At 41.5% G+C, this 26,808-nt stretch overlaps 1 protein-coding gene across 2 annotated transcripts; it reads right to left on the bottom strand.

Annotated features, from left to right (window-relative positions):
• Window positions 1-573: 573 nt before the first annotated feature.
• On the bottom strand, window positions 574-26,017 carry pdgfra (platelet-derived growth factor receptor, alpha polypeptide). Of its 2 annotated transcripts, none has more exons than XM_089001149.1 (29): window positions 25,893-26,017; window positions 23,483-23,562; window positions 23,103-23,396; window positions 21,843-22,103; window positions 19,632-19,771; window positions 18,826-18,988; window positions 18,426-18,618; window positions 17,797-17,912; window positions 16,921-17,217; window positions 16,571-16,837; window positions 16,363-16,493; window positions 16,127-16,295; window positions 15,849-16,038; window positions 15,637-15,752; window positions 15,391-15,517; window positions 15,120-15,316; window positions 14,679-14,773; window positions 14,444-14,576; window positions 13,954-14,058; window positions 13,736-13,846; window positions 13,433-13,586; window positions 11,952-12,115; window positions 11,557-11,672; window positions 10,142-10,264; window positions 9,919-10,030; window positions 8,368-8,467; window positions 7,325-7,430; window positions 5,217-5,452; window positions 574-4,016 (listed from the first exon to the last, which is right to left on the bottom strand). In XM_089001149.1, exons 2-29 carry the CDS (start codon window positions 23,541-23,543, stop codon window positions 3,869-3,871), a joined length of 4,425 nt encoding a protein of 1,474 aa, XP_088857275.1. In that variant the 5' UTR covers window positions 23,544-23,562; window positions 25,893-26,017; the 3' UTR covers window positions 574-3,868. The 2 variants fall into 2 exon arrangements, with proteins under 2 accessions (XP_088857275.1, XP_088857274.1); XM_089001148.1 differs by lacking the exon at window positions 25,893-26,017 and adding an exon at window positions 25,632-25,881.
• Window positions 26,018-26,808: the final 791 nt, after the last annotated feature.

Below are 26,808 nucleotides of genomic sequence, written 5' to 3'. Positions count from 1 at the left end.
TGCATTTGACTAAAAATATCAGCCTGCGTGTTTTGGGTATTTTAGATGCTGGTCAACTATGGGATAGTAGTTATAAACAAATGTATCAGCAGCACTTAGAGTGCTTGAATTGGAATGAACCTGAATGCTAAAATAGCCTCAATACAAGCAATAAAAGATGCCAATTTGATAGAAGTCAAACTTGCTGCCAAAAGTTGAGCTTTTAAAATAAACATGAGGAATCCAAGGAAAATATCGGCTACACCAATTGTCTTTCAAATCTTTCCTTGCTCAGGTTGGCTTCGTGAACTGCAGCAGTTGCTCCATCGCCTCGAGGGTAGTTGTATTTTTTGAGCAATACCTCCTCCTAGTGGTCTAATAGTGAACAACAGCTCCACTCGCGAAACCAAAGCACTTGGAGGCACTTTGCTCGAGTAAAAGAGAAACTATTTTATCTCTTTGTGTAACGCGGAGTCTGTATTATCACGCCCTGAGATACGCACCCCAGAACGAATTACAGCATTGTCCATTAAACGGCAGGCAAGAAATGTGTCCCAAAAATGGTTACAGCTCTTGGCCACTCTTATCTCCATGTTTATGTTTTTTTTTTCCAAAGTGCAATTTTGAGTAGTATTAGGTTTCTCATGATGTTTCCTAGAATGCTCATTTGTGGCATTGCGATGAACAGATGCTCGAGAACTGAAGTACAGTGATAAATTGGCTTACGAATTTAATTGGTTCCCAGACAGAGTGTGTAAGGCGAAAAGTGTGTATACCCAAAAATAATTTTCCCATAGGAAACCAACCTGTTTCATCCGCATTAAACACTTGATGAGGAACGTAGCCTTCTTTCACCATCTTGAGGAATGATCTTTTGTAGGTGCATTCTCTGTTATAATCTTATCTAGTTCCTCATCAATTGTGTTTCGTTTAGCTGGGTTGATGGGATTTTTGCATCAAGTGTACAGATGGCTTGTGCGGGTTATTTGTGGAGCCTGATTGATGGGAAATTTAACCTTGCAGTCTACACTCTGCCTTTGAACTATCAAAGTTGAAACGAGTCCAAATGTCACTTTTTTCTATCCATTTTGTCACTCTTTCTCTCTCTCTGTCCTGTGCCTGTCTCTGAAATGTTTAAACCAGCTCCCCTCACTGCTGTGTTCTTGACCAATCACGTGGCTTTAACCGAAGACTGGGGCGGGGAATAGAGCAGAAAAAACATCTTACTGCCATCTCCCACTCAAGTAAATTGCTAAATGTTAACTGGTAGTATTTTATAATTTAACAATCTGTGTGTGCTAGCTTTTCTATCTATCTATCTATCTATCTATCTATCTATCTATCTATCTATCTATCTATCTATCTATCTATCTATCTATCTATCTATCTATCTATCTATCTATCTATCTATCTATCTATCTATCTATCTATCTATCTATCTATCTATCTATCTATCTATCTAACTAGCGAGCTACCTTTTCTAGCTAGCTTTTCTAACTTTTGTAGCGTTTATAGCTAGCTTTTCTAACTTTTCTAGTTATCGGTCTCGCTTTTTTAGCTTTCTAGCTAGATAGCTAGCTTTTCTAGCTGGCTGGATATTTATTTATTTAGCTATTTATGGATGTATTTATCTATTCATTCGTCTATCCATCCATACACCCATCCCGTCTCCCCAGTTCAAAAGCCACTTTTTTTCCGCATTATAAATCATTTATTGCAAGATATCGATTGTAAATCATCTGAATGTACAACCACATGAGTAGTAAAGCATCAATATTTGGGTGATTAGCTGTTATGAGTATGACGCAGAAAGCGTACCGTCATCCTGGGTGACACAAAACCAACCAAAAAAATAAAAAATACAACAAAAACAATTCAAAGTGCAACATTTGATTGTGGGTGTTGTCACGGTTGACAAAGGACAGGCAGTGGTACAGCTTGGGTTGCGGGGGTGATGGGGGACAACACGCAACAACATTGACCGTGTTTAGTTTCTTAGACTCGCGCTTAATATTCAGGAAGTCTTGTTTTTGAGTAGATGACGAGTAGTGACGTCACAGAGGGAACGCCCCTGACTGAGAAAGCGACACACAATGCATTTTGGGTACTTTTTTTCGTCTGAAAACACTGTGTTGATGGCGAAATTACAAGGAAAACTACATAAATAACGTGATGGTGTGTTGCAGCCAATTGCGGTAACACGCATAAAGAAGGTGTAAATTTACACAAATTCCCAGCGGACAAATCAGCCCATTTCCAACGGAGCTTGTGTGCCATCTTGTGCATTTTCTGGGCGCTACATTGGAGTCCAGACGGCTGAAATTGATACGGGAGGACTTCTTTAATCGATTGCAAACATTTATGCTTTCCTCTTATAACTATTTGATTCATATTCATAACTGGATGAGTAACAAGAAACCATCTTCTGCGCATCTGAACTCTCTGAAGCCGTTGTTTTGATTCTGGAGCAGGGCAGTTTGTGAAGGAGTATCCTGGCGTGACGTCACGAACAAGGGGGCGGGACTTTGTGAATCTGCCCAGTTCCGGCCTCATTTTGTGGCAGTTTTGGGACACTTTAAGTCATTGTTATTGGTGTTTTGCATGTGACTGAAAATATCAGCCTGCGTGTTTTGGGTATTTTAGATGCTATAAAACGGTTTTCTAATGTCAGTTAGGAAACAAGAAAAAATGGTGTCGGTTGTCCTTTAAACTTTGATTGTAATTGTCTATTGCTTCCACAAGATGTCAGCAAAATGACGACTTTTCTCGAAACAAAGTTCCTCAACTCATGTCAACAGTTCTTTTGCACCAATATGCAACCAGATAGCCCCCAAAAAATCAAAAGTTATGTGGATTGACCTTATTTCAATTGTTACATACTGTCCGGGAAGCTTAATATGTGCTTATGTTGCGCTCTCCACTCACGTTAAAAAATATGATTTCCCATTCATTCTTTCTTGATAAAAACAACTCTGGTGCTATTTACAATACAATCACGCTCCTTCAAAAGCTCCATTTTCCCCTTCAAAGTTCCAATCCATTCACACGATATTCACAAATAATACATGTGTACATAATGATGAGGTAAAAAAATAAAACGTTTATACCGCCCTCATGGTCATATCATATCATTATCATAATGCCTGCGCACTCATTTTTTTTGTGCTTTTTTTTAGTATTGCTACTGATTGTGCCAGCATCAGGTGCTTTGTACAGTACAGTGATACATTGGATTACGAACTTAATTGGTTCCCAGACAGAGTGTGTAAGGCGAAAAGTGTGTATCCCAAAAAATAATTTCCCATAGGAAACCATTAAAATGAGAATAATCCGTTCCCATATCTCCATAAAACATAATTTTCTACTTTCTAATTTTCTAAGCCTTAAAACGATCTCATTTTATGTATAATAAATGTGCTATGGTATTATAATTAAATAAAAGAACAGTACTGTATAATAAAGTCACTTTATTTACCTTTGGGATTCGTGAACCGAGGTATCACTGTATGTAGATGGGGGTGGAAGTGGGGGGGTCGCGGTAGGGGCGGGGGGATGGTTATCCACATGCCAAACTTGGACTGGACCGGAAGTCGTAGTGGTTAAACATGTTCTGAGGGACGTTGGATTAAAGCTGCTCATCATCCTTCGCTTCTTGTAATTGAAAGGAATGCCCGATGAATAAAGCTCGACAGCACTCGCTCTTCCAGCCCAACAGGGGGCGATGTCCCAAGAGAGGTCAAGTCTAAGTGGTTTTTCCCTCCACCTGGGAGGGGTCCAGGAGTGGGGAGGGGGGTCGAGATAGTTGACGTTTTTGGTATTGAACGCTGGGTTCTTAGTCCCGCCCCCACCACGGCACCGTTCCTCCATCCCATCCCCTCGATTGGCGACGTCACAGGAAGCTGTCCTCCCCCAGGTCGCTACAGTCCAAACACATTTCGTCCAGAAGCGTGATGTCCTCTAGGGTTTCGCCCTCGCGCTTGGCGAACGTGGAAGTGCTGGAGCCTGTCTCGATAGCGCTCTCCTCAGATGTTTGCGAGCTGCAAAGGAGGAAACGAGAATAGCGTTAGAATTTTGTAATTAAAAAACTTTTTTTTTGCTAATTGCTACTCGGATAAGTAGAGAGCTAACTGGCTAGCTAATGGATAGTTAATGGCCGGCCGACTGGCTGGCCAGATGGCTAGTAGATGGTTAGCTAGCTGGCTTTCTATCTATTTGAGTTGTTCCGGGTTGAGTGAACGGTGGTGCGTGTGGCCGCCGCTGCTCACCCACAGAAAAACTTATTCTGTGACCTTGAGAGTTTTGAAAGGCGCTTGGAAATGAAATGGATTATTATTACAGTGATACCTTGACTTACAAATTTAATTGCTTCCCAGAAAGAGTGTGTAAGATGAAAAGTGTGTATCCCAAAAATTAATTTCCCATATAAACCCATCAAAATGAGAATAATCCGTTCCCAGGTCCCCATAAAACATAATTTTTTACTTTCTAATTTTCTAAGCTTTAAAACTACACAAAATATCCCTTATTTTGTGTATAATAAATGTGCTATGGAATTATAATTTAAGAAATAAACTGTACTGTATAATAAAGTGATTCTTCTTTCACCATCTTGAGGAATGATCCCTTGTAGGTGCTTTCTCTGCGATTATTTTACCTAGTTCCTCATCAATTGTGTTCTGTTTAGCTGGGTTGATAGCTTTTTGCATCAAATGTACAGCTGGCTTGTGCGGGTCATTTGTGGAGCTTGATTGATGGGATATTTTAACCTTGCAGTCCACACTCTGCCTTTGAACTATCAATGAAGTTGAAACAAGTCCAAATTTCACTGTTTTCTATCCATTTTCTCACTGTCTCTCTATCATCTGCCTATCTATTTTTATTTGCAGCTCTGTGTTTCTGTAACCCCATCCGCCTTACTGCTGCATTCTTGACCAATCACATGCGGCTTTAACCAAAGACTGGGGGCGGGGAATAGTGGACAAAAAATAGTCGGCTGCCATTTCCTCGTTAGGAGAACGGGCTCGTTCGCAAACGACACATCACTCATTGCGGCAGCTTCGTGTGTATCCCGAAAAATAGTTCGTATCCCAAGGTACAATTTTCATAAATTTAACGTTCGTAAACCGAAAAGTTCGTAAGCCAAGGTGTTCGTAAACCGAGGTATCACTGTATTATTATTGTGTATAGAGTTAAATAACCACCCAACACATTCCCTTTTGAATCGTTCACTGCAGTACCTGTGTCGGTTCCTCTTTCCGCATTCATCGTCGGACATGGGGTCCAAATCGGGCAAGGGGATGATGTAACCGCTATCGGAACTGAGTCGCTGCTCGTCGAAACCGCTTTCCCTGTCCTTCAATTTTCCTTGGTTCTTGTAGGCAATACCGATGTAGGCGTCGTCGCTCTCCACGCAGACTCGCGTCACGGCAGGGTGGTCGCTCTTCAGGAAGTCGCGATTGACCCTCTCGTAATGCTGCGGCGGGACGGGAAATGTACATAATAGATTGACCTTTTGTATCGACAGATGGTGCGATGCAAACTGTAATTCGGGTTTGGGTCCTTTACATTGTGGTGAGGGGGGAAAAAAACGACCCCCCCCTCCTCCAACTGTTAAAAGTCTTTAGAAGGGAAGATCGTTTTGATGTCACTTGTGTGGTGTGGACTTTAACGGGATAATTAAGGGCATGAGTGGTTGCGGTGAAGACGTGGGATTTGGGGGGTGCGAGGGCTTGGTGGGGTGAGGCCCACTAACTGGTGCTCTTCCACTCTAATCACATGTAGTAGAGGCAGCCAAAAGGATTATTACGTCGTCAAAGTACCGTATTTTCTGGAATATAAAGTGCACCATCAACACATGATATATTTGAAAACATTCTCCATGCATAAGGTGCACCGCATTATAATTTGGCACCTTCAACGAATGACATATTTTAAGACGTTTTCCATGCATAAGGTGCACCGCATTATAAGGGGCACCTTAGACAAACGACATACAGTATTTCAAAACTTTTTCCATACATAAGGTGCACCGCATTATAATTTGGCACATTCAATGAATGACATACAGTAAAGTCTCGTTACATCGATATCTGATATATCGATAGTCCCGGTTATATCGATACTATTTCTATGCACGCACGGAGAAAATTACATGCAAACAGGGTCGGATATATCGATAGTCCCGGTTATATCGATATTTTTTCGGACTCCCTTGAATATCGATATAACGAGACTTTACTGTATTTTCAAACGTTTTCCATGCATAAGGTGCACCGCATTATAAGAGGCACCTTAGACGAATGACATATTATAAAAGGTTTTCCATGCGTAAGGTGCACCGCATTATAATGGCCACCTTCAATTAATGACATATTTTAAAAGGTTTTCCATACATAAGGCGCACCGGATTATGAGGCGCATGAGCAGTTTTTGAAAAAATATTTTCTTTTAGTTGCGCCTTAAAGTGCAGAAAATAGGGTACTAAAATTTAGGTGGTACAGTAAAGTCTCGTTATATCGATATTCAAGGGAGTCCGAAAAAATATCGATATAACCGGGACTATCGATATATCCGACCCTGTTTGCATGTAATTTTCTCCGTGCGTGCATAGAAATAGTATCGATATAACCGGGACTATCGATATATCCGATATCGATATAACGAGACTTTACTGTATTTACATGGGGGGGGGGGGGGCGGGGCTTGTTTGTGTTTTTCGGAAGCATCAACAGTCTATTTTTTATTTTTTAAGTGTAACGTCAGTCATTTGTACATTTTTTTCATCGATAAATATTGTTTTTATGAAATTTTGACATCAAAACTTTTTTTTTCATTTTAGGAAAGTAGAACATCAGAAGTTTGTGTAATGATAAAAGTGTGACATCGATTGTCCGTCTCTGTTTTTCAGAAAAAGTAACATCAATACGTCAACAAGAAGCAATAATCTTTTTTTGAAAAGTGCGGCATCAGGACTTCATTTTCAGTTAGTTCAATATCAAATTTGTCCTGTCATTTTACTTTCCTTCACTTGCCTAATATAACCCCCCCGCGAGTGAATTACGCATGCCTTTATACCACATCGAACATTGCAGACCAAAAAAAATTAAAATAGCTGCGCAGTCAAGCCTGTATTTTTCAGGGATTATGTCACTCTTTACATGAACCGCTAGCTCAATTTTTTTCCGAGGTGGTTGTTGTTTCCATGTACCTTAGCAACAAACATTCGAAAACACGGGATGGCGGGGTCACGGGGAGAATGTGCAGGTCAAAACCAAACTCAGATGGCACAACAAACGTCAATCGGGGACATGAAAGGTTACGAGTGGTCGTCTGGGGGGGTACTCACTCTTTTGTAGCTGGGGGGTAGCAGAGATGAAACTCTTTCACTCAGACCCAAAAAGGAAGGCCTCTTTTCCGGCTCGCTGTTCCAGCATTTCATCATGAGGTCGTAGCTGCAAAGCCCAAAAAAAACCAGGTTAAGTAGGTTAAGTGGCGTGTGATTGTTAAATTGCCGTCTTCGTATTTAAAAGGGAAAGCATCTAGCTTAGATAGATAGATAGATAGATAGATAGATAGATAGATAGATAGATAGATAGATAGATAGATAGATAGATAGATAGATAGATAGATAGATAGATAGATAGATAGATAGATAGATAGAAAAGATAGCTAGCTAGCTAGAAAAAATATCTAGACAAATAGAAAAGATAGATAGATAGATAGATAGATAGATAGATAGATAGATAGATAGATAGATAGATAGATAGAAAAGCTAGCTAGGTGGATAGAAAAGATAGCTAGAAGGATAGAAAAGCTAGATAGATAGATAGATAGATCGATAGATAGATAGGTGGATAGAAAAGCTAGATAGGTGGATAGATAAATAGATAGATAGAAAGATAGATAGATAGATAGATAGATAGATAGAAAAGATATCTAGACAAATAGAAAAGATAGATAGATAGATAGAAAAGATATCTAGACAAATAGGATAGATAGATAGAAAGATAGAAAAGATATCTAGACAAATAGAAAAGCTAGCTAGATAGATAGATAGATAGATAGATAGATAGAAAAGATATCTAGACAAATAGAAAAGCTAGCTATCTAGATAGATAGATAGATAGATAGATAGAAAAGATAGATAGATAGATAGAAAAGATATCTAGACAAATAGAAAAGCTAGATAGATAGATAGATAGATAGAAAAGATATCTAGACAAATAGAAAAGCTAGATAGATAGATAGATAGATAGATAGATAGATAGATAGATAGATAGATAGATAGATAGAAAAGCTAACTCAATAGATAGAAAAGCTAGCGAGATAGATAGCTAGAAAAGCTTGATAGTCAAAAGGTAAAGTAAGACCCCGCCCTGAGATACGTACACATCGAGAGGCGCATGTTCCGGTTTGGCCATCCTGTATCCACTCTTGATTTTGTTGTAGAAACTGGAGTCCACCACCATCCCGGGATAGGGTGTTCCACCTTCACATGACAACGCAAATCAAGATTGTCGCCCATGCTGGAGTGTTCGTTTGCTTCCTGGTTGGCTCCAACTTGATATCAGTTATCGAATTTGGTCACATCCAATCAGGAACCGGATGGATTTTTGAATGCTCCCCGTTTTGAGAGTTCAACTGCATACTTTTGCGCATTTTTTAGTAAGTAAGAATGATGCCGGTTCGAAAGACCGTTGAACCGATTTGGAGCGAGAGAATCTGTGGTGAAAGGTGAGACTCGACCCAGACACAATTTTTTTTGGTGCGCGCCACTTCGTTGATCCATATCAAAGCGAAAACTTCCATCTTTGCCTTTGGCAAAAACACAAAACAAGATCAGATGATCTGATTCCTGTTGGTGCACTTGCGGGTGTTCCGTTCTATTTCTAGAGATTTTTTATTTTATTTTCATTATACAGTGATACCTTGGCTTACGAACTTAATTGGTTCCCAGACACAGTGTGTAAGGCGAAAAGTGTGTATCTCAAAACTTAATTTCCCATAGGAAACCATAAAAATGAGAATAATCCGTTCCCAGGTCCCCATAAAACATAAATTTCTACTTTTCTAAGCCTTAAAACTACACAAGATATACCTTATTTTATGTATAATAAATGTGCTATGGTATTATAATTAAAGAAAATAAATGTACTATATAATAAAGTCGTTTTATTTACCTTTGTGATGGTCGTTGATGGCTTGATGGAATGGAGTGGCCGGTTTCATCAGCATTAGGAACGTAACCTTCTTCTTTCACCATTTTGAGGAATGATCCCTTGTAGGTGCTTTCTCTGTGATAATTTTATCTAGTTCCTCATCAATTGTATTCTGTTTAGCTGGGTTTATAGCTTTTTGCATCAAGTGTACAGATGTTTTGTGCGGGTTATTTGTGGAGCCTGATTGATGGTAATTTTAACCTTGCAGTCTGCACTCTGCCTTTGAACTATCAAAGTTGAAACTCTCTCACTGTTGTCTGCCTGTCTCTTTAATGTTTAAACCACCCGCCCCTCACTGCTGCGTTCTTGACCAATCACGTGGCTTTAACCGAAGACTGGGGGCGGGGAATAGAGGGAGGACATAAACAGTCGGCTGCCATTTTGTTGTTAGAAGAACGGGCTCGTTCGCGAACGACACATCACTCATTGTGGCAGCTCCGTGTGTATCCCGAAAAATAGTTTTTATGCCAAAGTAAATTTTCATAAATTTAACATTCGTAAACCGAAGTTTGTAAGCCAAGGGGTTCGTAAACCGAGGTATCACTGTACTTTAGTTACGATTCCACAAAATTCTCAGAACTTTTGGTCCTTACGGATAGTAAATGTTATCTATTCCGGTTCAATACCACAGCTCGCTCGGGTCAACACATTAATTTTGACGAAGCACAGCCATTTTTTGTTTGATAGCATATTTAGCTTTAGCATCGACGGTGTGACCCACCTAAAGAGAATATCTCCCAAAGGAGGATTCCGTAAGACCAGACATCGCTCAGGGTGGTGTACATGTTGTCGAAAATGCTCTCTGGTGCCATCCACTTGACGGGCAGGAAGGTCTGCACCCCAAAAAACAACATAAATAAATAAATGAATAAATAAAACTGCCTCACGAGGGAAGGTCTTACGAGAAAACAAGCATAAAATAAAAATACATCTCCCAGACTTACACTGCCTTTGGACACATAGTTGTTATCGTGCATGATATCTCTAGCTAGCCCAAAGTCGCAGATCTTCACAATCTTTCCCTGAGAGAGGAGAACGTTCCTGGCGGCGAGGTCACGGTGCACGCACTGTCAAAACGAACAATGAAATTAGACATTTTTTTTCAATTCACTTCGTTTTCCTTGGCTTCCCAGGATTTCTATTTTAGCATAAAAAACCTAGCTGGTGTTTTAATGATAATACATATTACTTCACGAGGCTTGAAAACTTGTATAAACATGCCAGCGGGATTGGATGAATGGATGCGTGACCACTTATTTTATTTAGGGATAATAACTATGAAGCTTGGAGGCTGACTTGGTAATTCTAGACTTGTCCGTGTTGCTGCTATATTTGGATGACTTGGCCTCAGTTTGCTTGTGACTGCTTATCGAATGGCTTTGGATGTCGTTCGCGCAGCAACCGTAGCAGTAATGGGGGATGACAATACACCGTGAAATAATGGCTGTTTTGGAATTTATTATTACAGTGATACCTTGGCTTACGAACTTAATTGGTTCCCAGAAAGTGTGTAAGGCGAAAAGTGTGTATTCCAAACATTAATTTCCCATAGGAAACCATACAAATGAGAATAATCTGTTCCCAGGTCCCCATAAAACATAATTTTCACCTAAATAAAACTTGAAACTACACACAATATACTTTATTTTATGTATAATAAAAAAGAAAAACTGAAAAATATACAGAAGAAAGGCGGCTGCCATTAATAATAATAATAATAATAATAATAATAATAATAAATTTCATTTCTAAGCGCCTTTCAAAACTCTCAAGGTCACTTTACAGTCACATGATCAGTTTTCCTGTGGGTGAGCAGTGGCAGCCACACGCGCCAGCGTTCACTCAACCCGGAAGTAACTCAGATAGAAAGCTATCTTGCTAGCTAATAGCTAGATAGAAAACAGATAGCTAGGTAGATAGAAAATAGCTAGCTAATAGATAGAAACATGAGCCATTGTTGACTCACCCCGGAATAACTCAAATAGATCGAAAGTTAGCTGGCTAATAGATAACTAATAGATAGCTAATAGATAGCAACACAAGTCAGCGTTGACTCAACCTGGAATAACTCAAATAGATAGAAAGTTAGCTAGCTAGATAACTAGATAGATAACTAATAGATAGCTAGCTAGATAGCTAATAGATAGCAAATACCTAGCTAGTTAGGTAGATAGCTAATAGACAGCAACACAAGCCAGCGTTCACTCAACCGTGTGTTTCCCGAAAAATAATTTGTATGCCAAGATTATATTCTCGCGAATTTATCGTTCGTAAGGTAAAAAAATTGTTAGCTAAAGTGTTCGTAAGCCGAGGTATCACTGTATATTATTTTTTGCTGTGAACCAGAGTTCACGCTTACGTTTTTAGAAGCCAGGAACTCCATTCCCTTGGCCACCTGGTAGGTGAAACTGAGAAGGTCTGTAGTGCTGAGACCCTCATCCATGTTGTCTGACAGCAGGTTGTCCTCTTCCGTTTCTGGTTGAGACAGAAACATAGAAAAAAAAAATAATAAACAAACACAAAAACAAAAACGAGCTTGTTGTTAAATATAGCGTTGGCTGTTTCGACCTGACTTTGGTTAATGGCAGGGAGAAACTGGGCAATAATATGCAAGTGCTGCAATTATCCTCTTTCCTCCGTGTAATTACAGGGCTGTACCCATCCTAAATTCCGACAAGGGTGTACCCCTGGACCAACAAACCAAGCAAACATAGACCGACAACAGAATTAGCCACACAAAAAGTTTTTACTCACCGTTCGAACCTTTTGGGGAAGGTGGGTGGTCATATTCCGAGCGCTGGATGTCACAATATTTGGAGGTGTTGGGCATTTCTAGCATGGGGACGTATTGCTGAGTGGTGTCCGCCTGCTTCATGTCCATGTAGTCGCCTTTGCTCTCAAAGGACAAGATCACATAGCTGCGGGAAAAGGCCAGCGACCAAATTGTCAAAGCCAAGATCGGACTGAATTTACTGCAGTTCCCGCATTCCAGAAAATGGGGTGGGAATTTCAGACGATGGAGATTTAACGCAAATCTGTGTATGAGGTTGCTAGCCTAGCTGACTTTGAATGCAAAGATAGGCGACTCCACGGATTGGAACAGTCAAAGAGTGTAATAGGTAGAATAGTGTCCATAATTTGATTTATAATACAGTAATACCTCGTCTTACGAACGCTTTAGCTAACGAACTTTTTGCCTTACGAACGTTAAATTCGTGAGAATATAATCTTGGCATATGAACAATTTTTCGGGAAACACACGGAGCGCCACAATGCGTGATGTGTCGTTCGCGTACGAGTCTGTTCTCTGAAGTGAACAAAGAGAGCCGAGCTGAAAAAAATGGCAGCCGGCTTTCTTTTCCTCTATTGGTCAAGATCCGTCATAGAGGAGGGAGGGCACACACGCAGCAGTGAGCGGGGAGAGGGGTTACCGAAACAGAAACACACACACTCACACGAAAGGGAGACGACAGAGCTTGAAACAAAAAAACTAAAGTGAAAAAAATGGATAGAAAACACAGTGAAATTTGGACTTGTTTCAACTTTGATAGTTCAAAGGCAGAGTGTAGACTACAAGGTTAAAATATCCCCTCAATCAGGCTCCGCAAATAACCCGCACAAGCAATCCGTACAATTTCCGTGCGTCCGTGCTAAGCATTCAGAATTGTGCTACATTAAAGCTAGCATTGGTGCTAACAAGGTTCCTAGTTGTAGGTTGTAATTTTTGAATCGCTTCAAAATGTATTCAACAATTTTCCCTATTATTGAGCACTTTTTTGACATTTCCTGTGCGGAAAACCATTCCTTGATCTCGGAATGTGACTGCGGCTGCGAGTAGCAAATGTTGCGGTCGAGGCTAACGCGGGTGCCGCGTTTAAAATGTGCTGCGGTCACTGCGAGAAGCTGTCGATGTGAGTCATCGGTCAACACGGATGACCATCAGATAGGAGGGATAGTTGCCGATTGACCGTGTTACAATTGACAGTTATACCGTACCTCAATCGCAATGAAGTTAGCGTGAAAGCCGAAACCATTTCAGGTCTGCGATTTGATTTGCCGAAGACGCCAGACAATCCTCTCAGTCCACGAGAGACAATGAAGATCGAGTTACTGATCTCGGCTTTGGGGGAATGTGTTCGCACGTGTGTAAGAATATGGTACGAATCGATGTGACGTGGTTTTTTGCAAGCCTCTGACTCAATGAAATCAAGTCAAGTAATCCGAACATGCGCTACCTTCTGCTGCTCTCGTCCACTGGGTTGATTCCAAAAATGTCCAAGTCTTTCTTCTGTTTCTCCGGGTTAAGACTCAGGAAGTTCTCTCTGTTCTTGTGCAGATAATTGACCAGATCACCATAGAAGCAGTATTCGGTGATAATGTAGATGGGGCCTGGGAAGGAAATGACAGATAAAAAGTCAGCCTGTGGACTAATCTTATCAGAGGGTCATTTAAAAAAAACAGGCATGGTCAAGATAGCCAACTTCAAATTTCTCTGTTTTGAAAGTGTTTGATTGAAATGGTCATCTTTAGATCTCTACCTGACTTGGTGCAGGCTCCCAGGAGGTTAACAATGTTGAGGTGAGGTCCAAGGTGAGTCATGATCTTCAGTTCTGACATCAGAGCTTGTTTCTCACTGGATCTGGCCGTGGCTACAAGAGGGAAATTTGGCTATTACTAAAAATAACATTGGCGACTCATATTTTTCAATTTCTTCAATTGTAATGAAGAAATGAAATAGGAAACCAAGTTGACGCACGTTTTAGCATCTTCACTGCCACCTTCATGACAGGTTGGGAGCGACTCAGTCCATAGGCGGTGCCCTCTACAACCTTTCCGAAGGCACCGGAACCCAAGATGCGACCTGGGGGCAAATTTACATGGGGAACTATCAATCTGGAACATTCATACACACACATTTTGTATGTCTCTTTTTTATTATCAATGGTCCTTTATCACTGGGCACAAAGCTTCCAGTTGCACCATATGCTATAGTACCTTTCCGACTTTGTTGAAAGGACCTTTTCTGTTCTAGCGTAAATGGTTGCAAAAGCACTTTATCTGTAATCATCTGAAGGAATGGACTAAAATAGATTCAGATACCCTTAGACCTCTTAAAAGTCTTTTTAGAAGATAGATTGACTAGATGTTTCCTTTACATCGGTACGTCAGAGTAACTGGTATTGGCAAAGTGTCCTACTAGTTTGTTCAAATAATGTCAATCTGCTTATTCTGGCCTCATGGCTCACCCAGCACCAGCCTGTCGCGCGGGAACTCCCATCTGGAATCATACGGCAGCTGCATAGGATCCACATAGATGTACTCGTGGCCGTCGGGGCTTACGGACTCGATCACCCTCCACCGGATCTCATAGCGGGGTTTCTAAAAACACATCGCCGCTTGTTAGACTATCGCCACAGATGGAATTTGATGGCGAGAGCTGGAGTGAACACATGAGTATGAATGGATGAATGAACGTAGTACCTGTTTCCAGATAACAACCAAGACAATGAGTGAGATGATGACAATGACCAGCAGCACCAGCACAGCGGCAGCTACGGTCAGCTCGCGATGGGGGCCTGTTCGGGAGGACAATTGGTGGTAAAATGTGTTTCCGGGTGGCACGTATGATTTCTTTGATGACACGCGACGCAAAAGGCACTTAAATGCTGTTTCGATTACAGAGGCCAGAGGGATTCTGGGAGCAAAGAGGGGGGGGCGTGAGAAGTTTGCAGATTACAGGTGACGATAGGTTGTAAAGCTCCGGAAGGACCAAATAGTTTAACAACTGTGTTAGCTGTCAAAAGAGAGCTAGCATCTAGACAACTGCTTTGACACTGACTTGACCATCCCGGTCACACCACCTCAGGAAGAGACTTGAGAACATCAGAAGTCAGAGTGTGCGGGAATGGTGTTTCCTCTTACCGCTGGACACCAGCTTCACTTCCCGACTGTCAGCGGCCATTTCGTTGCGGGCTAAGCAGCGCACCGCTAACGTGTTCTCCAGATGGCCAAATAAAACCTGGCTCTCCAGGTTGTTGTCCTCGTCCACATGCGACTCCACCTGGACGTCCGTGGAGTTGGCAGGGAGTGCCACCCAGTATGTTGAGTCATTGGCACAGCTAAACAAGAGACAACATACTGAAAGGATCCGAAAATTCTCCCACGTTGATTTCCAAAGCGACCGGGGGCTTACTGTTTAATGTTTTTACAGATGAACCATTCCACCTCCGGAGTGGGCTGCCCCCCCGCGATGCACACCACGGATTGGCCCGAAGCTGACCCGTGGTGGATGTCCATCAGGTCCACAATGACCGCAGGGACTGGAAGAGTCACACAGTCGCAAAACTATGTGAGATAATGTCGCTAAAAGGCTGCTAGTGCAGGAAGGTGATAACATTAAAATCACACTGAAAGGGGTTTGGGCATTCCATGCACCGACCTTTGACTTTGAGGTTAAAGCTGACGCTGTGGGTTTGGTTTCCATTCTCCACCCTCATAGTGTAGTTTCCATTGTCTTCCTCTTTTGCGCGGATCAGGGTGAGGACGCCTGAATACCTACACCGAAAAACAACATTGTACTTTGAGGTTGACCTGGAATGTGACTCAGAACTGCCGCCATGCTAATCGGTAGAGTCGGACTGAGAGTCTCACCTGGTCTCGCTGACCTGACGGAGACTGGTGGAGATTTCGGCAGTGACGTCGCTCAGTAGAAGTCCATCTTTGAGCCAGGTGACGCGAGCGCCGGGGAACGAATCGATTTCGACCCGGAACTCATGAACTTCATCCAGCTCTGCCGATTCCTGGCTGCCAAACTCCGGCCGCAAGAACAGAAACTCGCGTTCTGTTCGACAGTAGAGATGGTTTATGAGACATTTTTATGAGTGTTTAACAATGCCTTGGGCATATTTCAACATTGAGTGTTTTTATACCATAAACTGTGATAGCTAGTTGTTTGGTCTGGCTCTCATTACTCATGATATCAGTGATGGAGCAGGCGTAGAGGCCGCTGTCTTTGGCCGAGGCATGTTGGATGGTCAGGGTATAAAGAATCTCCTGATCCCGCTTATTCTCGTGCACGGTCTTATTCCCACGGTTTGACTGCCGGGTACAAATTACGCATTTCACATTTACCGTTCCAATTGATGACATGACCACAACCTCTCACCATTTTTCCGGGGTATTTCCAGTGGTCCTCCAGGATTTCCGAGCCGCGAGCCAAACAGGTGACCGTTATGGGGTCTCCGACCAACAGAGCAGTTCGTTTGGCAGCCAGTTCGACGTGAAGAGCACCGCCGCCTGACATGCAACATTTCAGAAGGTCAAAGGCCAAAGCTGAAGGACTTATTTTCTCCGAGGGTCTTGTAAATACACACCCATCCAGCCATGGACGATGTACTCTTCGCTGTAGTGCACTTCTCCGTTTATGACAGCCTTACAGATGTAAGTTCCGGCGGTGAACACTCCCAGGGCGCCTCGCTTGCTGTCATAGACACTTGGCACAGGCTGCTGGGTGTCCATGTTAAGTAAAGTCACGTTAGCGCTGGGGTCTGATACCCGACACTGAATCTCCATCTCCTCGTGACCAGACAGGACATGATTCCCGAAGGGCACCGGTGACGGCACAAATGGAACATCAGGATCTGAGCAAAAAAAATGAAGTCTCTCAGCACAGATAAGGAACGGGAATGACCAAAATGCTAACATGATATCGTGTTCAGCGGACCTGGCACATAGACGTAGATACTGCTCTCCTCCGCCTCCTCTGTGTTGTTGTGGCTGTAGAAGCAAGTGTAGAAGCCAGTGTGTATAGCCGTGGCTTGGTCCACCGTCAGGGTTGTGACAAATAGACCACTATCGTCCTCCTGCGTCTGCTCAGGCGCGTCAACCGGCATGTCCCAAGCCAGTCTCGCTTCGCCTCGGCAGGTCAACGTGAAGGGAGCGTGGAGGGCCACCACCATTTCCTCTGTCTGTGGCAACAGCACTGGACCCGAGGATGGTGGGAAGGTCAAAACTGTGGAAGCTGAAGGGGCAAAAAACGGGAAGCAAAATAATCATCATGGAGTGTCAAATTCTTTTGTCCTGTAGTAGTTGCTACAGTGGACAGATTATCATGTGATTAGGTTACAGGTTATAATTATTGGTGCATTAATTGGTTAAATGTATTTTTAGCAATGCACAGCCATTCTCCCCACACTCAGGTAGGCCTGGCTCATACCATGTGATGTCCTGTCCTGTCCTATCCTGTCCTATCCCGCCTTGCTCTGTACTTTCATGCATTTTCTCTCTCCATTGTCCCAAGAGCAAGTAAACTGGAACCTATCATGGCTGACTTTTGGAAAGAGCCTGGCAGGACTGCTGGCAACCACCCCAAAACTCCAACCATACTGTACCTATGGATAATTTACAGTCTTCGATAAACCTAATGTTGGGAATGTGGGAGGTCGCCGGAAGACCTGCCTTTGAGCCCCATGAGCCAGATGTTCTAACCACAAGCTCACCATATGGCTCACTTGACATAGAGATCCAAATCCAAACCCAATGCCATGTTTTGAAGTCATTGTTGTAACTTTTAGTTGATGGTTTTCCTGAAAGTTCTTACATCTGACTTTGAGGGTGAAGGAGAACTGGGCCGTTCGAAAGCCACTCACGGCCGTGATGGTGTACATTCCACTGTCTCTTTCCAGAGGTTGCCGAAATATCAGAATGCTCTGGTACCTGACACAAGAACGGACACATGGCTTTGTCAGCGATGTCATCACGATCCCCAGACAACAAACAAATATACTTTGTGCCTTTGTGTTTTTCACCTGTGTATATTGAGAATATTACAAAGAAATGGAAAACATTTTCAGGAAGTGAATGCTCGTCTTTCTGTATTTGTGTAATTACATTTAAATATTGAGCTCTTTATAGTTATAGTGGATCCAGGTGGTAGTCATTTTAGCACAACACAAAGCCTAAAAACAGATGTGCCTTTAATAAAATAAAAGAAAACTTGGCTTCATCCAAACATAACATCACGCACCAGCCAGAGCTCTTTGCGCTCAGGTGGTTTATTTGATCTGCATGAAAAAAAAACGTAAAATGTAGCTCTGCGGGTGGTTAAGTGCTTGGCTGGAGCCAAAGAAGCCCAAAGCCTCCAGGATCATAGCATAGCAAGCTAACATTGTCCGACACAGAACTTTTGGCCAGGGTAGCCTTAGTTTCTCTTTCTGAGTCGTTTCTTACCTATTGCCATGAAGGTGGATCGTTTTGGTGAGAATGTAGTAACTGTCCCGTATGTCCTTGCCATCTCGCTGCCAGGTCACTTTGGGTGATGGAGACGCATGGATGAGGATGGTGAACTCAGTTTCCTCCAGAAGGCTGACAAACTCAGTTGCGAGGATCCCGCTGTGGTCCAGGGCCACGAAGGAACTCTCCTCTGCAGAGAACGGCGGGGAGGGGAAAAAATGCTTCAAAAAGGGAGAATTCAGAGGTGGCTGGGCAGGAAGTGTCGCCGAGGAGAGGGTCAGGCAGGCATCTGCCGAAGCCATTGCACAAACGGTGAGACTGATGTTGAAAGCAGAGGTAAACCTCCACAGAGTCCCCCACAAGAAAACCACATCTACACACCACGCTTGGGTCTTACCGAAGACTGTGACAGCTACGGTGCTCACACGGACCTTTCCGCTGACTTGGTGGGTGACGGAGCACTCGTAGGTACCGCCATCCTGAGTGCCGGCTCGTTGTATCACCAGGGTGTAGACGACCCTATCGGGAAAGTTCTGCTTCATTTGAACTGCATTGACAGCCTGCAACAGAAGAACCGGGGATCTGTAAGAATTATTCCGACGGCTGACACATACAGTAGCACTTAATGGTTAAAACACAGGATAAAGTGCAAGAGATGAATCACGACGAAGTCCAAAAACCGAAGTCAAAAGAGTCCAACTTTCTGGAAAACAGCTCAGGGGAAGCCCTAAGCTCATGATCCGTCAATGTGCTGTTGAGATTAAATCAGATCTGCACAAGAATAACACCAAGTACCTCGCTGTCGTGTGCAAGACATCTGCCCTACAAGTCGAAAGGCCGGTGGGGGGTCAAAGGATTTACAACACTTTGAAAGTCTTCCTACTCCGGGGCCATTTGTCCCATATTTGGACTTTCCCGTGACTGTTATGCGTGAACAGTTTGGACTGACGTCTTTATCGTAAACACGCGAAGAAACGTCCGTCGGCCCGGCCTCTGTTTTTCTTAAGGCATTTGCTGAGAGGCCGCTTAAAGGCAAGGCCAAAACCAGCGCTTGGCTAATTTGAGACTCTGAACTCCTGGGGAGGACAACAACACAGAGGCGTGACCGGCGGTTTGAAGAGAAATGAAGCACAACATGGACGCGGCGCAAAGCCGGAAGGTTTTCAAGCTCAAGAAGACGGAAAAGAATATGACGCATCTCGCCTGTGTTTTCGGGTGGAGCCACTGCTGCCGGAAAGCCGAGCCAGCGGGGGCAACGCAGGTGATGTTGAGGGGCTGCCCCACCCGCAATGCCTCCGTGTTGACTTTGACATCCACGTTAAAGTCCTCAGTCTCCGCCTCGACTAGAAGAGTTACAAGACAAGCGCTGTTAAAGCATCATCGGACCAAGATCACACAAACGCACAACACACGATGTACGCTGATGATGTCATGACAAAAAAAGATCAATGATTCAAACTAGCATTTATCCTGAGTCATGTCTTATTTCAAGAAACAAATATTTGGCCAAACCAGACACATTCGGCGGCAGTTGAAATGAAATTATACATTACGTTTGTATAAAATTAATTAATTTAAAGAAAAGTTGGGCCAACACAGGGTTTGGGAACCTACATCTGACTCGCCGATAACACTAAATACATAATCTCTCTGCAGTTGGCGGAAAACGCATGTTTGATTGGATGATACTGGCCGTCATGTTGAAACAGGTAAACGGCCCTTTTAAATAAGTCCGACGAGTACAAGAAATGACGAGTACACTTCAGCTTGAATGCACCGGAGGATTTGCCTTTGTGGAGAGAAAAGGTTCTGATTCTAATTTGCAATGAAACAATACCATCGATGAAACAGTCAAATGCCAGTGGCATTTTAACAAGCCCCATGCTAATGTTAGCATCAATATACTTCTGTGAGAGACAGCAGAAAGCAAGTGTGGAAGCTAATAAGCCGTGTGCAGGCTAGCTAGCAGTAACTTTGCCAATGGACCCAGCAAGTTGACTTTCATTCCGATTGTTTGGCTAGATTTTTAACAATCATGAGGAACGGAAAACCATTCATGTTAACGGTGAGTACTATCACAAAGTTATTTTAAATAATACATTCTGACATTTTATTGAAAAGTGGCCGCGCGTGTGTGTATGTGTTTGCGTTCTTGCATGTGTGAAAAAACATTTCTAAATATTTTAATTTTATGGTTCTTTTAGTCAAAAAGGTTCCCGACCCGTGGGCTAGCAGAGCCTATGAAATTTTTTGATGTCCAGTTCAGAGGTAAGTGTACTGTTTTTAACTACTAACGTGAATGTTCATTTGTTTTAAATGATAATAATTCATCTGCTGAAGCATACAATTTACCGTCAATAGAGGAACTTCCTTATATCACGGCTTATTCACATACAATTTGCTGATTTGGTTTAAATGTGGAAACAGGGCTTTTGCTAGATTTAATCCAAATTTGATCCAGGATGCACATTCCACATATATTACAATACAGTGATACCTCGGTTTACGAACCACTTGGCTTACGAACTTTTCGGTTTATGAACGTTAAATTTATGAAAATTTTACCTTGGCATACGAACTATTTTTCGGGATACGCACGGAGCGCCACAATGAGTGATGTGTCATTCAACGAGTCTGTTCTCCTAACAAGAAAATGGCAACCGATTGTTTTTGTCATCTATTCCCTGCCCCCAGTCTTCGGTTAAAGCCACGTGATTGGTCAAGAACGCAGCAGTGGCGGGGGGGGGAGGGGGTTACAGACAGGGAGAGAGTGAGGTCAAAAGAAAATGGCAGCCAACGTACAAGTCATCTGTACAAAAAAAGCTATCAACCCAGCTAAACAGCACACAATTGATGAGGAACTAGGTAAAATTATCGCAGAGAAAGCACCGACAAGGGCTCATTCCTCAAGATGGTGAAAGAAGAAGGTTACGTTCCTCATCAAGTGTTTAATGCTGATGAAAGCGGCCACTCCATTCTATCAAGCCATCAACGACCATCACAAAGGTAAATAAAACGACTTTATTATATAGTACAGTTTATTTCTTTAATTATGATACCATAATACATTTATTATACATAAAATAAGGTATATTTTGTGTAGTTTTAAGGCTTAGAAAGTAGAAAATTATGTTTTATGGGGATCTGGCAACAGATTATTCTCATTTTAATGGTTTCCTATGGGAAATTAATTTTTACACACTTTTCGCCTTACACACTCTGTCTGGGAACCAATTCAGTTCGTAAGCCAAGGTATCACTGTATATTGTTTCAGAACTGGACATTGGTTGACTATCAAGCAATAAATTAAACAGTTCATAGAATTTAAAAAGTATTTTTTTTTACAAACGGCAGTATCTTTCTCTGAAGGCTGAATGTTTTGAACTCCTTTTTCTATTCAAAGATTGCCCCTACCATTATCTTTGACAGTGTAGATAGCACTGGTGACCACCCGGCCCTCAATGGTGGTCTCACACTGGTACTGGCCCGGAGAAAGGCTACCAAAGAATCCTAGCTTGTTGTCATAGAAGACGGACATCTTTCCCCCACTCGGTACGCTTCTCAGGGTGACGTGGGAGTTGGGATTGGACACACGACAGGGGATGGATGCTCCCATGGCATCCATGGTGACAACCAGATTGCTGGGGTTCTCCGGGACGAAAGGGACCTTGGCATCTGGCAGTGCAAAACAGGGATAATTTAATATTTTCATTTGTTGATTAAACATGCACAATCAAATAAGTTCCAATACTCTGCCTATCAGTTAATGCTCGAAACCATATTGTAATCATGTGTTCCTAAAAGTATTTTGTGACTTTTTTTAAGTCATTTTTTTCCTATACTTATATATACTCCCATATTTTGGGATATATTTTGAGATATTATATATAAATGTGCTATACAAATGTTACCACGCATTGTAATATATAACTATGGCATTTCATAAAAGCAATTCCACATCATACCCGTCAACCTTGGCTAATAGCTAGCTGCCGTTATAAATGATGATAATAATAATAATAATTATTATTATTATATTATTATTATTATTATACATGTAATTTATAAGTGCCTTTCACAACTCTCAAGGTCACTTTACAGTCACGGGGTACGTTTTTCTATGGGTGAGCAGCGGCTGCCACATGTGCCAGCGTTCACTCAAACCGGGCCGGAATAACTCAAATAGATAGAAAGCTAACTAGTTCGCTAATAGCTAGCCAATAGACAACTAGCTAGCCAGATAGCTAATAGACAGCAAATAGATAACAAATATCTAACTAGCTGGGTAGCCAGCTAGATTACCAGCTAAATAGCTAATAGGCAGCAAACAGATAGTCAGCTGATATAGATAGATAGATAGATAGATAGATAGATAGATAGATACCTTATATTTTAAGCACCTTTCAAAGCTCTCAAGGACACTTTACAGTTACAGACAAGCATAGGTACTATAATAAATACAATCACAAAATACAATACAATAAATAAAAGACAATTATAAATAGAAACAAGTGAAAGAGCTACAGAGAAAATGCTATTTTAAAGAGGTGGGTTTTGAGATGGGATAGATACAGATATATATATAGATATATAGATATAGCTATATATAAAATTAGTGTATAATATACTGTATATGGGAATTAATAAGATAAATAACCAATAATTAAACCACACCTGGAACAAAAACGTAAATCTCGGCTTCATGTTCCACTTCCGGGTCTCCTACTGGGGAGTTTGCCGCCAAAAGCTCGTCCAAGCAAACGTAGTAACCGGTGTTGGCTGCGGTGGCGTTGTAGATAAACAAAGTGGCCGTCATGTAACCCGGCAACACGAACGTGTTCCGGGGCAAAGGCTCGGCCCACATAACGCTGCCGGTACCGCTGCAGCTGACGTTAAAGACGGAGTCTGGCCTCAAGATGAATTCCGTCTGGTCGGAGTTGATGGTGGGAGGCGGCAACCCGCACTTGACTGTGACACGAACGTTGTTTACTTTAGTTTTTGAACTTACCACCAAGCACTCCATATTTGAAGTGTACAAGTAAACGGGAACATACCCGTGACTGCCAAGGTTATGATGGACCCAAAGAACACGTGGAGTGTTCTTGAACCATCCATGTTTGATGGACGTCTTGGCCTATAAAGACAAGATAAGAAAAGGTAATTGAAGTCCTCCCCAAACCTCCTCCACAAGTAAGATTTACAACCAGTGGCGTCTCTGGCATGAAATGGGGAGCAGCAATGGGCACTTTACATCCACAAGCAGCATAGCCTATGCAATAAATTCTTATTTTGTTTATTGAACATATAAATAGATCGTGGAAATTTGGCAGAGGGTAAAGAGGAAGTGTTTTTTTTTTTTACTTAGGAATGAAACAAATAGTCATCATTCAACCAAAATTATACATTCAAAGCAAGGACGAAAACGTTTTTTAAATGCATCTAATCCTACAATTTGGTACGTTTTAATGTATTTGATATTAAAATGGTCAATTATTTAGAATATCTCAATCTGAAAAGAAAAGTTTAAAAAAACATAGATAAATGGATTCAAATGCTTTTCCACCTCCAGCACATATGTTTCCAACTTTCAATTTACAGGGACTGCAAAAATTGAGCAAACGCCCTGGCTCATTTGCATATCAATCATACTAATCATCAATTTGTCGTTTAAACTCTGTTCAAAACCAATTTGACACTGCAATCAAATTTTTTTGACTAGAGCCATTTTACATATTGTACATGTTCTTGATGTTAAATGATTGTTTTGTTGTGCTACCTTGTTTCGTCCTAAAAACACATTATTTGTGCTCTATTGAGGCGACAAGTTTATTATAGGAAGAAGTATACTTTATATAATAATACATTTTAAGTGACTTTCAAAGCTGTCAAGGACACTTTACAGTCACAGACACGCATAGGTACTATAATAAATAAAATATAATCACAAATACAATGCAATAAATAAAATACAATTATAAATAGAAACAAGAGAGAGAGCTACACAGAAGACACTTAAAAGTCAGAATTTTACGAGCAACATTAGAATTTTTAACTATTTGGGAAAAATATACATCAGTACTTTCCAATGTGTCAAAATAGTTTAGCAAAAAAATCACTTTTAAAGTTAAAGTACGTATAACAAAATAAAAGATGAACAAAATGGTGCAACAGATTGAAGACGCAAAATATTACCCATCCATGGCCGGATTTAATTTTTAATTTAGTCCTTTTTTTGTTTTTGTTGTCATGATTAATGATTTTAACGAACCAAATTAACGCCGTCCACTGAAAACCGTTTGAAGTCCACCATGCTTGTAGTTCACCAAATTGCCACTGGAGGGAGACACAGTCCACCACTTGAAATCCTCCCTCCTTTTCTCGCCTTTTTTTACTCTTTGCTTCCCCTTTTCCCCCCCACTTAAAATGTAATTGTAACTGTTTTTTTAGCCTTTGTTTTTTCACACGTCAACTAATTGAAAACACCGATTTTTCTGCTTGTCTTTCTCAAGGTCTGATTCATTTTCTTGCTTATTTTCGACGTGTTCGATGTATTAATTGTGTGTTTGAGGGGGAGGGTGTTCTGAAGTTTTTTTATGGCTTCTTCGGGGTCAAGTAATTGTTTGCAAGGCGACACTAGTTAAACGCTTAAATAAGTTGCATTTGATGTTTCCATCTCGGGCTGAAATGTGCGTTGTTGTTTTTTTTTTTCAAGCTCTTTTCGTCGCTGCACGAGTTTCAATGCGCAATAATGCATGTTTTTTCCCTCGTTGCTTCTTTCGTTGTTTTGCATTTGTACATTGAAAATGTTTTTTTTTTTTTTAGATTGTGCATATTGCGACTAAGTTGCCACCGAAACACATTTTTCTTTCAGTAACAAAATAAATGCGTAAATGCCGATTGTTATTTCAGCGCCCATTCTATGTTGAGAGTTGGACATCTGCATTAATTTACACCCCCCCCCCCCCCCCCCCCCCGCACACACACACACACCAAAAAAAAAGCCAAAATACATGCACAAAAATACCAACGTAGAACAGCCCGTTGCTCCACAGTCCAATCTTCTCTTAATGATACCCCCCCCCCCCTTCCCTTTTCCCGATCTTTTAATTAATTCCACGCATTCCACAGGAAACAAAACAAGCCCAAGTCAAATTCCAAAGTTGTGGAGGGAGAAAAAAAAAAAAAAAAAAACAAGAATCCCACCGGTGGATGACTTCCAGGACTTTTGACGTGATACCTCCAGCTGCGCCGAGCTTCTCTCCAGCCGGGTCCGCCTCACCTCCAGCGGTGCGTAGGGGGCGAAAGGGGGGCGGGGGTAACCATATGGCGCCCAACGGGGGCATAGCCAATACACAAACTCCCAACCACACAACGAATGTGTATTTTGTATTCAACTGGCTATTTTAACGAGTGAAACATCGACTAACGTGTACTTCCATTTTTTCATCCCTGGCTTGAATTTACCTTGAGTAATCCTCTCGTTACAATCCTTCAGAGCGAGTACATCCACATGCGATGACAAAAAAAAGCAAGTTGACTTCAAAAAGGTGCTGAATAGTCCACAGAATGCGCGTGTGTATTAATGTGTTGTGTGTGTGTGTGTGTGTGTCCACGTCCACGGAGTGACTGAGCGAGGACGACCTGTGAGTGGATCCAAAGTTACAGTCCTGCCTCCGACCTCCCCCCCCCCCCCCCCTGCCTCCCCTCAGAAAAGTCATCATCTGGCTCCAAGTAAGTCACACTCAGGAAATGACCCCCCCCCGCCCCCTCCACATCTCCCTACTCTGGATCTGCGCCCCCTCCCTCACTTTTGCACCTTCCAGACTCTTGCAGAAAAGCTTCATCTGAAGCAATAACATGAATTAATATTATTATTGTATGTATTTCTGAATCAGACTTACAATCAGAAGCGTGCAAATGGCCTCGAACCCCCCCCCTCTCCCTAACCCACCACCCCACCCCTTTAAAATAATATCACTAATAATAATAACACTACTACTACTAATAATAATACGTGTTATTTTATAATAATAATAGTAATTATTGTTATTATTATTATTATTATTATTATATATGTGTTATTTTATAACAATAACAATAATAACATCAATACTACTACTACTAATAATAAGTGTTATTTTATCATCATAGTCATAATTATGATTATTATATCAGTGTTATTTCATTATAATAACAATAATAACCACCATATTATTACTACTACTACTACTACTACTACTACTACTACTACTAATAATAATAATAATAATAATAATGTGTTATTTTATAATAATAACAACTATCCTACAACAACTACTAGTACTACTAATAATAAGAGGTGTTATTTTATAATAATAATAATTAATAATAATAATAATAA

This window comes from Hippocampus bargibanti, linkage group LG07, assembly GCF_051943395.1.
Source record: "Hippocampus bargibanti isolate YZ-2025 linkage group LG07, ASM5194339v1, whole genome shotgun sequence".
Taxonomy (NCBI): Eukaryota; Metazoa; Chordata; class Actinopteri; order Syngnathiformes; family Syngnathidae; genus Hippocampus; species Hippocampus bargibanti.
The sequence above is the reverse complement of the archived record's forward strand: the minus strand, read 5'-3'. Positions and strand labels throughout refer to the sequence as shown.

Excerpts from the sequence above, each read along its gene's own strand:
- pdgfra (XM_089001148.1), bottom strand. The coding sequence starts at position 25,771 with ATGCCCCCGTTGGGCGCCATATGGTTACCCCCGCCCCCCTTTCGCCCC. Across the intron at positions 17,913-18,425 it reads ATCCACCTTCATGGCAATAG|GTACCAGAGCATTCTGATAT; the intron begins GTAAGAAACGAC and ends TTCTTGTGTCAG. Across the intron at positions 12,116-13,432 it reads GTGGACGAGAGCAGCAGAAG|CTATGTGATCTTGTCCTTTG; the intron begins GTAGCGCATGTT and ends CTTTTCCCGCAG.